General features: G+C 41.8%; 1 protein-coding gene across 1 annotated transcript in view; it reads left to right on the plus strand.

The window, feature by feature from the left end:
• The window catches only part of LOC124047762 (phospholipid phosphatase 4-like), a 118,244-nt gene that overhangs the window by 47,491 nt on the left and 54,943 nt on the right, over window positions 1–15,810 (plus strand). The window contains exon 2 of the mRNA XM_046368073.1: window positions 5,704–5,812. Coding sequence (XP_046224029.1) covers window positions 5,704–5,812 — 109 coding nt within the window. The remainder of the gene's footprint in view (window positions 1–5,703; window positions 5,813–15,810) is intronic.

The following is a 15,810-nucleotide window of genomic DNA, read 5'->3' on the forward strand; positions in this document are numbered from 1 at the left end:
TATAAGGAGACATTGGAACAAAGCGCATTCAAAATCTGGGGCATTTCATCTTGGTTTCGCCTGTAGCATCAGTTCTGTGGCACTCACAGATAATATCTTTGCAGATTTGGAAACGTCAGAGTGTTTTCTTGATCATCTTTTCATGACAAAATATCTTGTTTAAAACGGGAACGTTTTTTTTATCCAAAAATTAAAAGAGCGCCCCCTATATCGAAGAAGTTAATGAACATGCACCTGTGGAGCGATCGTTAAGACACTAACGGCTTACAGCCGGTAGGCAATTAACTTGTTGAGGATAGGGGGCAGTATTTTCACTTTGGATTAATTGCGTGCCCATAGTGAACTACATCCTACTCTGTCCTAGATTGCTAATATATGCATATTATTATTACTATTGGATAGGAAACACTCTGAAGTTTCTAAAACTGTTTGAATTATGTCTGTGGGTATAACAGAACTCATAGGGCAGGCAATCTTCCAAACAAGAAGTGAAATTCTGAATGTGTGTCAACTTTGACGTCATCGCCCCCTCCTTCCCCAACAAGATATGGATCTGGTAGCAGTTCCTACACCTTCCACTAGATGTCCTCATTCAGTAGATAGTGGAATGGAGCTTTTGCTGTGAACTTTGACCAAATGGGAGGGGAAATAGTCACTGTCCCGACAGAATGCTATTTTCCTGTGGCACATTTCTCTGTGGGTGCTACCGTCATTCCATTTGGCTGCAGCTGAAAACGTATGATCCGGTTGGAACGTTATTGGATATATATGAAAATAACATCCTGAAGATTGATGCTCTACTTAGTTTGACCAGTTTATTCGACCTGGAATATATATTTTTGAAGTTTTCGTGCGAGTTGTCTTGGACCGGCGTCAGCTTCTGGGCATGTGAGCTGAAAGTGGTAGCAAATGCAGCTAATTGGACATTATGGAACAAAACAACGATTTATTGTGGAATTAGGACTCCTTGCACTGCCTTCTTATGAAAGATCATTAAATGTAAGGGAATATTTATTATGTAATTTCGTATTTCTGTTGACTCCAACGTGGTGGAGAAACGCTGTTACGTCTGAGCGCTGTCTCAGATTATTGCATGGTAGGCTTTTTTCGTAACGTAAAAAAAAATCTGACACAGCGGTTGCATTAAGAACCAGAGTATCTTTAATTATATGTAGAACATGTATCTTTAGTCAAAATTTATGAGTTTTTCTGTTATCTGGCGTAGCTTTCTATAATTCCTCCGGATATTTTGGAGGCATTTCTGAACATGGTGTCAATGTAAACCGAGATTTGTGGATATAAATATGCATATTATCGAACAAAACATAAATGTATTGTGTAACATGTCATATGAGTGTCATCTGATGAAGATTCTTAGAGCTACCCCCTACTTTTTTACATTTCCGTCTGAAGACATACCCAAATCTAACTGCCTGTTGCTCTGGCCCAGAAGCAAGGATATGCATATTCTTGGTACCATTTGAAAGAAAACACTCTGGAGTTTGTGTAAATGTGAATTGAATGTAGAATAATATAATACAATAGATCTGGTGTAGATAATACAATGGAAAAAAACATAAGTTTTTCATCTTTCAAATGAACAAGATAAAACAAACATTCAGATAGGATGATGGGGACAATTTCAATGAAATATATGAGGGCAACTGTACTTGTGCAACGTTTTAGAAAGATAACTTCCAAAATGAGTGTGCTACATGACATTTATCATGAAGTCACGCAGGTGTCCAACACAAGTAGCCCAAATGTACCCGAGTGGCCAAATTGGTGAAGGTATACATTTTGAAACAAACAACTATTCTAACACACCCCCCCCCCAAAAAAATTGAGAAAAAAATATGGAAAAAAATAGGAAGAAAAAAATAAATACATTTACAAAATAATATGGGTAACTATTTACACACTTTCAATATTTGGAAGACCCTCAGTCCTCTATCAAATCAAATTTATTTACATCAGCTAATATCTCAAAGAGCTGTACAGAAACCCAGCCTAAAACCCCAAACACCAAGCAATGCAGGTGTAGAAGCACGGTGGCTAGGAAACACTCCCTAGAAAGGCAAAAACCTAGGAAGAAACCTAGAGAGGAACCAGGCTATGAGGGGTGGCCAGTCCTCTTCTGGCTGTGCCGGGTGGAGATTACAACAGAACACGGCCGAGATTTTCAAACGTTCATAGATGACCAGCAGGGTCAAATTATAATAATCACAGTAGTAGTAGAGGATGCAACAGGACAGTACCTCAAGAGTAAATATCAACAGTTTAGGGTTCCATAGCCGCAGGCAGAACAGTTGAAACTGGAACAGCATCAAGGCCAGGTGGACTGGGGACAGCAAGGAGTCATCATACCAGGTAGTCCTGACGCATGGTCCTCGGGCTCAGGTCCTCCTCCTCAGAGAGAATTAGAGAGAGCATACTTAAATTCACACAGGACATCGGATAAGACAGAAGAAGTAGTCCAGATATAATAAACTGACCCTAGTCCCCCGACACATAAACTACTGCAGCATAAATACTGGAGCCTGAGACAGGAGGGGTCAGAGACACTGTGTCCCCATCCGATGAGACCCCCAGACAGTGCCAAACAGGAAGGATATAACATCACCCACTATGCCAAAGTTCTACACAATATTGTGCTGCTGAGGTATATTAAACAGATGTACTGTATATATAGAGTACAGGGAACATACGTTGAATATATTATTCTAGACCTGCTACATCTACTGTCTCTATTATATTATGACAGACCAGCTAGATCTACTGTCTTTATTATATCACAACTGACCAGCTGTATCTACTGTCTCCATTTCACTTTGGCCATTGTTGTGGGCCTCACCTCCCCTCAACAGCCTCAAATAGGCAGTTTCATGTGGGTTGGGATGGGGCGGCAGACACACGCATCTCACATTTCATGACATTACATGTTTATATATTTCTTCTAAAGTAAAAATAAATCACAAATAATATTTTAGATGATTAATTTCAAACAAGGGCTTTACCATGAGAAGAACTTACCAGTCCAAAACCTGTCCTCTCCGTTCAAAGAATATTCCTCCACTTGGGAATCGCTAAATGAATCGTCCTACAACATTCTCTCTCATTTTTCCGATCAATTTCTTCTAAAATTGTGTGTACACCTGTATATCTAGACTTCGATTTAGCTTTCCCTGACTTAGTCACCATAATGATTGATATATAAACAGCTGAATCTGCGCGTTTACCAAACAATGCTGTGCATAATATGCGTAGGTCCTTCCGGTATAAAACTTCAATAGCGAATGACTCTCTTTACGCCGGAGTTTACTACATGGGTTGGTCTTCCAACACATAACCATTGCATATTGCCGTTTAGCTCAGCTCATTGGCTATCTACCCAGCTAGATTTCAAGACGATCAGTGGTCATTGGGTTAAAATACAGTCAATCAATGAAACAGTGGTCATATCATTGGTGCACAATGATGTCATTACTTGTTGTCTTCAAATCGTTTTCTTTCAGTCAATATGTCCCGCGAAATGGCCCATCAGGTTTGATTGTGTTACAAACAAACCAGTTGATTGCAATGAAACCAAACATGACTGGAAAAGTCACGTTTTGTGTGGGTATTTATCCTCGAATATGGCGTCAAATGGAATGAGACGGAATTCATGACACAAGCGGTTCACAAAATGTTTTGTGTTAGGCTATAAAAATGGATTTTATCAAACAAAAGATCATTCATTGTGTAACAATGAGCATTGGGATTGCAAACAGATGAAGATCGTCAAAGGTAAACTATTTATTTTAATGCAGTTTGATTTTGTTAGCCTGTGCTGGTTGAAATAGTTTTTTTTTATGGGGCTCTATCCTCAGATAATCGCATTGTATTATTTCGCAGTAAATCCTTTTTTAAATCTGACAACACAGTTGGATTAGCAAGATTCTAGGCTTTCGATACATGTGAGACACTTGTATTTTCATGAATGTTTAATATGACTATTTATGTAGCGATCACCATATGTTGTGGTATTTCAGCCCGCTACCGGGTTCCGTGCGCAGAGAGGTTAATGCAACTGGTGGCCACACCAGATACTGACTGTTACTTTTGATTTTGACTCCCCCCCTTTTTCAGGGATACATTGTTTATGAAATCACAAGTGAAATAAAGTGAAACACAGCTTAGCCTTTTGTTGATCACCCTGTCATCTCAGATTTTGAAATTATGCTTTACAGCCAAAGCAAGACAAGCATTTGTGTAAGTTTAACAATGGCCTAGCATAGCATAATGTCCAGTTAGCAGCAGGAAGCTTGGTCAGTAGTTTTGAAGGTAGTGCTCACGAGCCAAAATGGGTCCAAATATAATGTATTTAACTTTTTGTAATTTGTATGATGATAAAAATTCCAATTCATACAATATGTTACAAATGTGTAAGTGTTTAAGATCGCAGATGGCATCTTTAACTGTTGACCTCTTGAAACTAGGGGGCACTATTTTCATTTTTGAAAAAGAACATTCCCAAAGTAAACAGGCTATTTTTCTTGACCAGATAATAGAATATGCATATAATTGACAGCTTAGGATAGAAAACACTCTAAAGTTTCCAAAACTGTAAAAATATTGTCTGTGAGTTTAACAGAACAGATATTGCAGGCGAAAGCCTGAGAAAAATTCAATCAGGAAGTGAGTCTTATTTAGAAACCCCAGCGTCCCTATTGAGCAGTGAAAGGGACGTCAGCTAGATTCCCTTTTCTATGGCTTCCCTAATGTATCTAGTGTCACAATGACAATATTACGTCAGTGGTCAGCTGGTGGCTCTCAGTGATATGTGCATAATAGACAAATGCAGCGATTGTTTGTCTTGCTCCTACTAAGAAGCCAACTGACCCGGTTGATATATTATCGAATAAATATTTGAAAAACACCTTGAGGGTTGATTATTAAAAAAAACGTTTGCCATGTTTCTGTCGATATTATGGATCTAATTTGTAATATTTTTCGGTGTTGTCGTGACCGTGGATTTCTCAACCAAACGTGAAGAACAAACGGAGGTATTTCAGGCTATAAAATAATCTTTATGGAACAAAATGAACATTTGCTGTCTAACTGGGAGTCTCGTCAGTGAAAACATCCGAAGAACCATCAAAGGTAAACAGTTAATTTGATTGCTTTTCTGATTTTCGTGACCAAACTTCCTGCTGCTAACTGGACATTATGCTATGCTAGGCTATCGATAAACTTACACAAATGCTTGTCTTGCTTTGGCATAATTTCAAAATCTGAGATGACAGGGTGATTAATAAAAGGCTAAGCTGTGTTTCACTTTATTTCACATGTGATTTAATGAATATTAATATTTTCGAGTAATATTTTTTGTCCGTTGCGTTATGCTAATTAGTGTCAGTTGATGACAATTCTCCTGCAACCGGGATGGGTTGTTCGAAGAGGTTAAGTGTAAAAACGTGTTAAGTCCAGTAGCAAATATCCTCTTCAATGTTCTAAACATAGTGTTGGAGTGCTAGTTTTCTGTCCAAACCATCAAAGAATAACTTAAATCATAGTATTACTGTAACTATATTGTGGTCCTGTAGAACATGAGGCTTGTATCACCAGGATTGTGGGTTTGATTCCAGCTGGGGCCACCCATACGAAAATGAACGTATTGTGAAAGACAGGGCTAATGCGACGGTTTTTGTGTCGCTTCCTCAGATTCACAGAGTTCCTGGAGCCCTTTGAGAGAGTGATCCAGCCAGAGGAGCTGTGGCTCTACAAAAATCCCTTGGTGGAGTCGGACCATATCCCCAAGAGGGTCATGTTCGTAAGTGACACAGACACACACTAACCACAAGGCCACTGAGTTTGTTATTTCATGTATTAATGCTATCATGATGAGAATTATGTTATACTGTAAGGGAACACCCTCCATATTGCAAATGTAACACACGTGAAGACCCAAGAGTAAAATTTTGAAAATGTATCACCCCTTAAAGTGCTTTCTGGACCATTTTTCGATTTTTTTTAGATTATTATTTTTAAAAAAAAAAAAGATTTTTTTTTGTCAATTACACATGAACTGTATGAACATATTTTTGTCAAATTTTATTATCTTTTAAACATGTTTTTAAAACTCTTCCATAAGACATATGTTTTGTCCATTTGCAATTTGATTTCATAGGAAGTCAAAAGTCAAAATTCACTTTTTAATTTATTTGCCAAATGCCATAAGAAATGTCCAAATGCAATATGAATTATTTGAAAGTGCCAAATCAGGATGTTATGTCCATTTGCCATGTACGATCATAGGAAGTCGGTTTACAAACCCAAAAGTCAGTGAACCGTGTCCAAAAGGCCTTTATACTGCCCAAATGATATATAGCACTATGTTACACCATGAATCAACCTAGATGGTCTATTTGTCATGTATGATGAGACAAACAAGAAAAACAGCCCATAAAAAACTTTGGAAGACTGCTGATTGGTACAGTCCTAAATGTATGTGTGTGTAACATTGAAGGAAATATATGTGCCATCCACACCTCCATATGGCTATCTCTCCCTTCTTTTGTAACCAATTTTTGAAAAACATCGAAAATTACAAGGGGTGCCCCATATTGGATGGGCACGGGTGGGGGTTGCTCAAAAATACTGCAGAAATGCAAAATTGACTGGCCTCATGAACTCGTGATGGCCGGGCAGTGATTGTGGTTCCTCTCCACCGTTTGTTGTGTTGATTTCATCATGTCCATTTGGTGATGTTTTTTCACTGTTGAATCATATTGCAAATGTACTGTGCATTTGCAATATGTTTCAATGGGCATTTACCATGCTCAAAACTCCTGCAGAAATACAAAATTGACTGGACCGATGAACCCGGGAAGGCCGGGCAGTGCTAGTGGTTCCTCTCCATCGCTCAATGGTGACATGAGAGAAGTGGGACTCTGTTGTTTTTTTAACGGTTTTTGAAAAATGTCCAAAATGACTAGGGGCACCCCCTATTGGATGGGCACGGATGGGGGTGCTCCCTACCCAACTGTGGACTCCTTGCACACCCCTAAAGGCATTTAAAACCATTATAAAAATGTTATCCTGGTAACCCGTTCCAATCACCAGGCACACGGCTATCCATTTGCAATATGTTTCAATGGGCATTTACCGTCACAAATTTGACATGCTCAAAAAAACTGCAGGAATGCAAAATTGACTAGCCCGGTGAACTCGGGATTGCCGGGCAGTGATTCTGGTTCCACTCCATCGCAAGTCAGTCAATCGCAATCGCAGTCAATCGCAAGTCAGTAGACATCATTCGGTTTGATTTGTCTAATCTTAGCAATTTCTTCTCAGCTAGCTACATAGCCATCTTTATATCAAAGATAATTGCGTAATTATCGTATTTCGCCGTCCTAACGTAGTCTTCACTAGCCAGCTAGCTAACGTCCACTGATTAGCTGCACTGGGAAAACTATTACACTCAACTGAACGACTTGATTAGTGTAGTGTTAGCTAGCGACATAGCTGTCTTTGCTGTCTTCGTATCTTCGTTCCAAGATAATTGTGTTGTTTAGGTTTAGAGTGTGTAGTCTTAGAGTGATTATCTTAATTTACCGAGGTTAGCTAGCCAGCTATTTGTCATCCTTAACGTAGGAGACTCTGCTAGCTAGCCAACAGCTAGCCAACGCTAGCCAACGTCTTCTGAATAGAACTCAACAACCCGGTCGCATTCACAGGTAGTATCACATTTTCATTTCATTTCATTACAGTACAACGGTTTGATTTGTTTGATCGTAGCTAGCTACATAGCTAGCTACATAGCCGTCTTTGTATCAAAGATAATTGTGTAGTCTAGAGCGATTTTCTAGGTTAGCTAGCCAGCTATTGTCGTTCTTTTAACGCAACGTAACGTAAACAACACTACTAGCTAGCCAGCTAGCCCCCGAATAGCAGCACTGTAGAAACTATTACACTCAACGGAACGACTTGATTAGTGTAGTGTCAACAACGCACCCACTGCCAGCTAGCCTACTTCAGCAGTACTGTATCATTTTAATCATTTTAGTCAATAAGATTCTTGCTACGTAGCTTAACTTTCTGAACATTCGAGACGTGTAGTCCACTTGTCATTCCAATCTCCTTTGCATTAGCGTAGCCTCTTCTGTAGCCTGTCAACTATGTGTCTGTTTATCCCTGTTCTCTCCTCTCTGCACAGACCATACAAACGCTCCACACCAGGTGGCCGCGGCCACCCTAATCTGGTGGTCCCAGCGCGCACGACCCACGTGGAGTTCCAGGTCTCCGGTAGCCTCTGGAACTGCCGATCTGCGGTCAACAAGGCAGAGTTCATCTCAGCCTATGCCTCCCTCCAGTCCCTCGACTTCTTGGCACTAACGGAAACATGGATCACCACAGACAACACTGCTACTCCTACTGCTCTCTCTTCGTCCGCCCACGTGTTCTCGCACACCCCGAGAGCTTCTGGTCAGCGGGGTGGTGGCACCGGGATCCTCATCTCTCCCAAGTGGTCATTCTCTCTTTCTCCCCTTACCCATCTGTCTATCGCCTCCTTTGAATTCCATGCTGTCACAGTTAACAGCCCTTTCAAGCTTAACATCCTTATCATTTATCGCCCTCCAGGTTCCCTCGGAGAGTTCATCAATGAGCTTGATGCCTTGATAAGCTCCTTTCCTGAGGACGGCTCACCTCTCACAGTTCTGGGCGACTTTAACCTCCCCACGTCTACCTTTGACTCATTCCTCTCTGCCTCCTTCTTTCCACTCCTCTCCTCTTTGACCTCACCCTCTCACCTTCCCCCTACTCACAAGGCAGGCAATACGCTCGACCTCATCTTTACTAGATGCTGTTCTTCCACTAACCTCATTGCAACTCCTCCAAGTCTCCGACCACTACCTTGTATCCTTTTCCCTCTCGCTCTCATCCAACACCTCCCACACTGCCCCTACTCGGATGGTATCGCGCCGTCCCAACCTTCGCTCTCTCTCCCCCGCTACGCTCTCCTCTTCCATCCTATCATCTCTTCCCTCTGCTCAAACCTTCTCCAACCTATCTCCTGATTCTGCCTCCTCAACCCTCCTCTCCTCCCTTTCTGCATCCTTTGACTCTCTATGTCCCCTATCCTCCAGGCCGGCTCGGTCCTCCCCTCCCGCCCCGTGGCTCGATGACTCATTGCGAGCTCACAGAACAGGGCTCCGGGCAGCCGAGCGGAAATGGAGGAAAACTCGCCTCCCTGCGGACCTGGCATCCTTTCACTCCCTCCTCTCTACATTTTCCTCCTCTGTCTCTGCTGCTAAAGCTACTTTCTACCACTCTAAATTCCAAGCATCTGCCTCTAACCCTAGGAAGCTCTTTGCCACCTTCTCCTCCCTCCTGAATCCTCCCCCCCCTCCTCCCTCTCTGCAGACGACTTCATCAACCATTTTGAAAAGAAGGTCGACGACATCCGATCCTCGTTTGCTAAGTCAAACGACACCGCTGGTTCTGCTCACACTGCACTACCCTGTGCTCTGACCTCTTTCTCCCCTCTCTCTCCAGATGAAATCTCGCGTCTTGTGACGGCCGGCCGCCCAACAACCTGCCCGCTTGACCCTATCCCCTCCCCTCTTCTCCAGACCATTTCCGGAGACCTTCTCCCTTACCTCACCTCGCTCATCAACTCATCACTGACCGCTGGCTACGTCCCTTCCGTCTTCAAGAGAGCGAGAGTTGCACCCCTTCTGAAAAAACCTACACTCGATCCCTCCGATGTCAACAATTACAGACCAGTATCCCTTCTTTCTTTTCTCTCCAAAACTCTTGAACGTGCCGTCCTTGGCCAGCTCTCCCGCTATCTCTCTCTGAATGACCTTGTTGATCCAAATCAGTCAGGTTTCAAGACTAGTCATTCAACTGAGACTGCTCTCCTCTGTATCACGGAGGCGCTCCGCACTGCTAAAGCTAACTCTCTCTCCTCTGCTCTCATCCTTCTAGATCTATCGGCTGCCTTCGATACTATGAACCATCAGATCCTCCTCTCCACCCTCTCCGAGTTGGGCATCTCCGGCGCGGCCCACGCTTGGATTGCGTCCTACCTGACAGGTCGCTCCTACCAGGTGGCGTGGCGAGAATCTGTCTCCTCACCACGGGCTCTCACCACTGGTGTCCCCCAGGGCTCTGTTCTAGGCCCTCTCCTATTCTCGCTATACACCAAGTCACTTGGCTCTGTCATAACCTCACATGGTCTCTCCTATCATTGCTATGCAAACGACACACAACTAATCTTCTCCTTTCCCCCTTCTGATGACCAGGTGGCGAATCGCATCTCTGCATGTCTGGCAGACATATCAGTGTGGATGACGGATCACCACCTCAAGCTGAACCTCGGCAAGACGGAGCTGCTCTTCCTCCCGGGGAAGGACTGCCCGTTCCATGATCTCGCCATCACGGTTGACAACTCCATTGTGTCCTCCTCCCAGAGCGCTAAGAACCTTGGTGTGATCCTGGACAACACCCTGTCGTTCTCAACCAACATCAAGGCGGTGGCCCGTTCCTGTAGGTTCATGCTCTACAACATCCGCAGAGTACGACCCTGCCTCACACAGGCAGCGGCGCAGCTCCTAATCCAGGCACTTGTCATCTCCCGTCTGGATTACTGCAACTCGCTGTTGGCTGGGCTCCCTGCCTGTGCCATTAAACCCCTTCAACTCATCCAGAACACCGCAGCCCGTCTGGTGTTCAACCTTCCCAAGTTCTCTCACGTCACCCCGCTCCTCCGTTCTCTCCACTGGCTTCCAGTTGAAGCTCGCATCCGCTACAAGACCATGGTGCTTGCCTACGGAGCTGTGAGGGGAACGGCACCTCAGTACCTCCAGGAATTGATCAGATCCTACACCCAAACAAGGGCACTGCGTTCATCCACCTCTGGCCTGCTCGCCTCCCTACCACTGAGGAAGTACAGCTCCCGCTCAGCCCAGTCAAGACTGTTCGCTGCTCTGGCCCCCCAATGGTGGAACAAACTCCCTCACGACGCCAGGACAGCGGAGTCAATCACCACCTTCCGGAGACATCTGAAACCCCACCTCTTTAAGGAATACCTAGGATAGGATAAGTATCACCCCCCCCCTTTAAGATTTAGATGCACTATTGTAAAGTGACTGTTCCACTGGATGTCATAAGGTGAATGCACCAATTTGTAAGTCGCTCTGGATAAGAGCGTCTGCTAAATGACTTAAATGTAAATGTAATTCGGACACCAAACTGATACCATCTGACACCAAACCCACTTTTTTCAACTCGTTTCGAAGCCAACTATCACATATTTCAGAGCAGGCCCATAATTCATTGCGCCTTTAGTTTAAACCATAATAAACACAAAATGTTGTTACGTTCTAGCTCTGACTTTATGTGTAGACCTATGTGAGGCGACCCTGAATCATGAGTTTCGGCTGGATAGGTTAATCGGTGCCCGAGCAACGACCTTAATTGGTGCTGAAAATCATTTTTTCCCCCATGCCTTGCTACGGGGTCCTTGAATGAGCTATCAGACAGAAACGTTGGGGTCTGTCTCTATGGATCGAGTCAGTTTCAATGCATCTAGTCTTGCGACTATGGGACATTTCTAAATTATGTCATTTTCGTAATGGTCAAAATGAATTGTAGTTATTGCAAATGTACAAGGCTATTCAGTTCGAGGACCTTCTAGAGCCACATAACTCACCATGCACTATCAACCTGAGCTCTAGAACAGGTTTCTAAATTTTCAGAGCTCTAGGTCTGATGATACTTTAAAACTTCTTAAGGATACGGGGCAGCATCTCCACTTTTGGATTAATAGCGTGCACAATTTCAACTTCCTGCTACTCATGCCAGGAATATATTATATGCCTTTGATTAGTAGGTGTGGATAGAAAACACTCTGCCATTTCTAAAACTGGTTCAATCATGTCTGTGACTATAACAGAACTTATGTAGCAGGCAAAACCCTGAGGAAAAACTGTTCCGATTTTTTAAATGTTTTTACCTCTGACCGTTCCCTCAGGTGTCTTTGCCAAGGGATATTTGATAGTGACCATTTTACAGTTCCTACGACTTTCACGGGATGTCACCAGTCTTTGGAATTGGGTTGAAGTTAATCATTGGTGCAACGAAGAAGGACATCCTAGAACAACGTTACGCTGTTGAAAGATACGCAAGAGGAAAAATGGTGCATGTTTTGTTTACTTGCTCTATTGAGAACAGATTGCCCCTTCTACAATTAGATTGATTATTAATGTTAAAAAATACCTAAAGTTGTATTACAAAAGTAGTTTGAAATATTTTGGCAAAGTTTATAGTGTTTTGGCAAGCTGTTTTTTTCTGGATCAACCCTGCTTTATAAATGGACATTTTGGGCATACATGGATGGAATTAATCAGAAAAAAGGACCAATTGTGATGTTTATGGGACTTATTGGAGTGCCAACAACGAAGCTCGTCAAAGGTAATGCATGTTTTATATTTTATTTCAGCGTTTTGTGTAGCGCCTTCTACGCTAGTTCTTTTGTTTACAACTGGTTCAGATGGGTGCATCCTATCAGATAATAGCTTCTCATGCTTTCGCTGAAAAGCATTTTAAAAATCTGACATGTTGGCTGGATTCACAACGAGTGTAGCTTTAATAGTTCGAACAAAGGTAACTATTGCAGGCTCTGTGTGTCTCTAAGCCCCACACTGTGTCCCTCTGTCCTAGCTGTGTGTGTGTGTAAGAGTTTTTCTAGGAAATTTGACATCTAGTAAGGGACCGTACATTTGCAGTATGGAGTTTCTCATCAACCATACACCAAATGTCAAAATTTTTCCTTCAGGTATGTAAGGTCATGTAGAAAGAATTATTTTTATTTTTATTATTTTATTATTATTTTAGCTAGCTAAGAGACTTGAAATGAAAATGACTGACAAAATTTGAAATGTGTAATATCTAGCTAGCTAGACTCTTACACTTATACAATGATGGACGCTTCTCCCTCTGTCACAGATGCCATGTTTGCCCTTAGTTTGAGATGTAATCCGGAGACGGGTGTTTAGGTCTGCATATTTGCAAACAAACACCAGAATATTCTCCTTAGTTATCATACTCTAATTCCATTGATTTCAAGTGGAGAGCAACACTTACAGAGTTCTACTACGTGACATCTTTAACCCACTGCAAATTGAGTCCGAAGTCAATGGATACTGTAATGGCATTGAATAGAAAACTACAAAACCAAAAAAAGAACTACTTCCTGAATGGATTTTTCTCAGGTTTTCTCCTGCCAAATCAGTTATGTTATACTCACAGACACTATTTTAACCGTTTTGGAAACTTTATAGTGTTTTCTATCCCAATCTACCAGTTACATGCATGTCATATCTTCTGGGCCCGAGGAGCAGGCCATTTAATTTGGGCATGCTTTTCATCCAAAATTCCGAATGCTGCCCCTACCCTAGAGAAGTTCAAATTAAGCACGTTAATCCGCTTTAGAAGGGGTGTAATAGAGCCTAACTGGCATACATAAGCAACGTGTGAGTTTCAAGTTTGGGGAACAATTTACCTTAAAACCTCTTGAAGCTAAGGGGCACTATATTTATTTTTGGAAAAATAACGTTCCCAAAGTAAATTGCCTATTTCTCAGGACCAGATGCTAGAATATGCATATATGCATATATATAGCTTAGGATAGAAAACATTCTAAAGTTTCCAAAACTGTAAAAATATTGTCTGTGAGTATAACAGAACTGATATTGCAGGTGAAATCTTGAGAAAAATCCAATCAGGAAGTGATTCTTATTTTGAAACCCCAGTCTTTCTATGCATCCCTATTGCGCATTGAATGGGATATCAACCAGATTCCTTTTTCTGTGGCTTCCCTAAGGTGTCTACAGCCTTTAGACGTAGTTTCAGGCCTTTATTTTGAAGAATGAGCTTAAACGTCCACATTGCATAATTGGTCAGTTGTTGGCTCTCAGTGTGATTTTTGCGCTAAACAGAGGTAGCCATTTTTCCTCCCGGTCCTAGTGAAAAGCCAACTGTCTCAGTTGATATATTATCGAATAGATATTTGAAAAACACCTTGAAGATTGATTATAAAACACTTTTGCCATGTTTCTGTCGATTAATTTGATTGCTTTTCTGATTTTCGTGACCAAGTTACCTGCCGCTAGGTGTACACCAAAAACAGCAGCCTATGTCAAACTACTGTCCTCCATAGTATAAAAGTTGACCTGTTCTGTGCGCTAAATAAATATTTCAAAACATAGTCTGGGACACTTGTGGGATGCAATAGATCCCAAATGAATACAACCAGTAGCATCAAAACACCTTTTATTACGCAATGTGGATTACATAACAGATCAAAATGTTTAGCTTAAAATGTTGATAAACTATTAGGCTATTTCTTCACATTATAAGCACAGCAATGTGAACATTGCACATTAGAACAAATGTTCCATTAGCGGAAAAACACCATTATCAACCGTGAAGCAAATGCGATTATGCATGTAATGCTTTATTATAAAAGGTGAATTTAAGCCTGATGATTGTCATGTAAGTATAAAAGCTGCTTTCTTATAATAAAAAAAAGCTTAAGGTAGTGGAATGGGATAATGTCTTAGTTTTGTGTGTGAAGAAATCATTATTTTAACTTGTATGCAGTACAATTCACATTGTGTGAGCAACCCCCCTAAGAGTAGGAATCAGGCTGTTTGAGAGGATTTGAATCCTAAGAAAGCTGCCTATACATTGTTTGAAGTACAACATAGTTACTGTTGCAGGCCAAAGCGGTGTGCTGGAAAACCTTTGTATATCATTGGTGAAGTAGGCATTGTGGTGCTTGTGAATTTCCTTTCAATTTCAAAGTTTATATTTGGGTCAAATTACCCTTACCGAGATGTGTCTGAAGGCCCATGGCGACAGAATCCACAATAGTCCATTAGTCACTTCTGGCTACAGCCTAGAGTTAGCATATTCACATTGTCAGTTCTCAGGAGTGGAAAGAGCCGATCCGATGTTAGTAAAGCTGCACTGCAAGCCGCAACTTCTTCAAAAACACTTCACACTAGCGTCACTATGCAAAGAACCTGTCCACGTTTTCTTCGTCACGAGAATGGTGTTACTTTTGCAATAAAATGTGAATTGTCGAATGCTCTGATAATGCTCTGATAATTCCTATGCTTCCCTGTCAGTTTTGTCCACGTCGAACACTGTGTCAAATACCCTATTTTCAGACTCCTAATTATCATTACACCTCTGAAGACTCTAGCCACTTCCATGCCAGTCGGAAGAACTTAATCACATACCATAATGCTACAAGAAGGAGGGGAAGAGGGTTTGTTTCTGTGTGGAATACTCAAGTGAAGATTTCCTTTTTGTCTAGATGTAAGATCTCCAATCTGTTCTTTTTGATCGTGGCCTATTGGAGATTGCATGGTTGTGTGCTCGATTTTATACACCTGTCAGCAACGAGTGTTGCTGTAATGTCAGAATCCACTCATTTGAAAGTGACCACAAACTTTTGTATATATGGTGTAACTCCCATCTGAAGCAATGTTTTATGCTAAGCTGTTGCCCAAAACATTTTAAGCTGTCAGTTATTTTTGATAAATAAATCTCTTTAGATGCCAAATTATACTGTTTTGATAGTAGGAGACGTTTACCCAAAATCCAGGAACTTCAAAGTGATTCCATATATTGAAACTAGTTCCGTGGAGTTTGCCCTCCCTCCTCGCACTTCCTGTAGTGCTGTTCTGAAACAGCTGCAAAAACCAGACATGTGACTCATGATGTTGCTGGATGCAAGCCTAGCTCTGCTCTGTT

This window comes from Oncorhynchus gorbuscha, linkage group LG11, assembly GCF_021184085.1.
Source record: "Oncorhynchus gorbuscha isolate QuinsamMale2020 ecotype Even-year linkage group LG11, OgorEven_v1.0, whole genome shotgun sequence".
Lineage (NCBI taxonomy): Eukaryota > Metazoa > Chordata > Actinopteri > Salmoniformes > Salmonidae > Oncorhynchus > Oncorhynchus gorbuscha.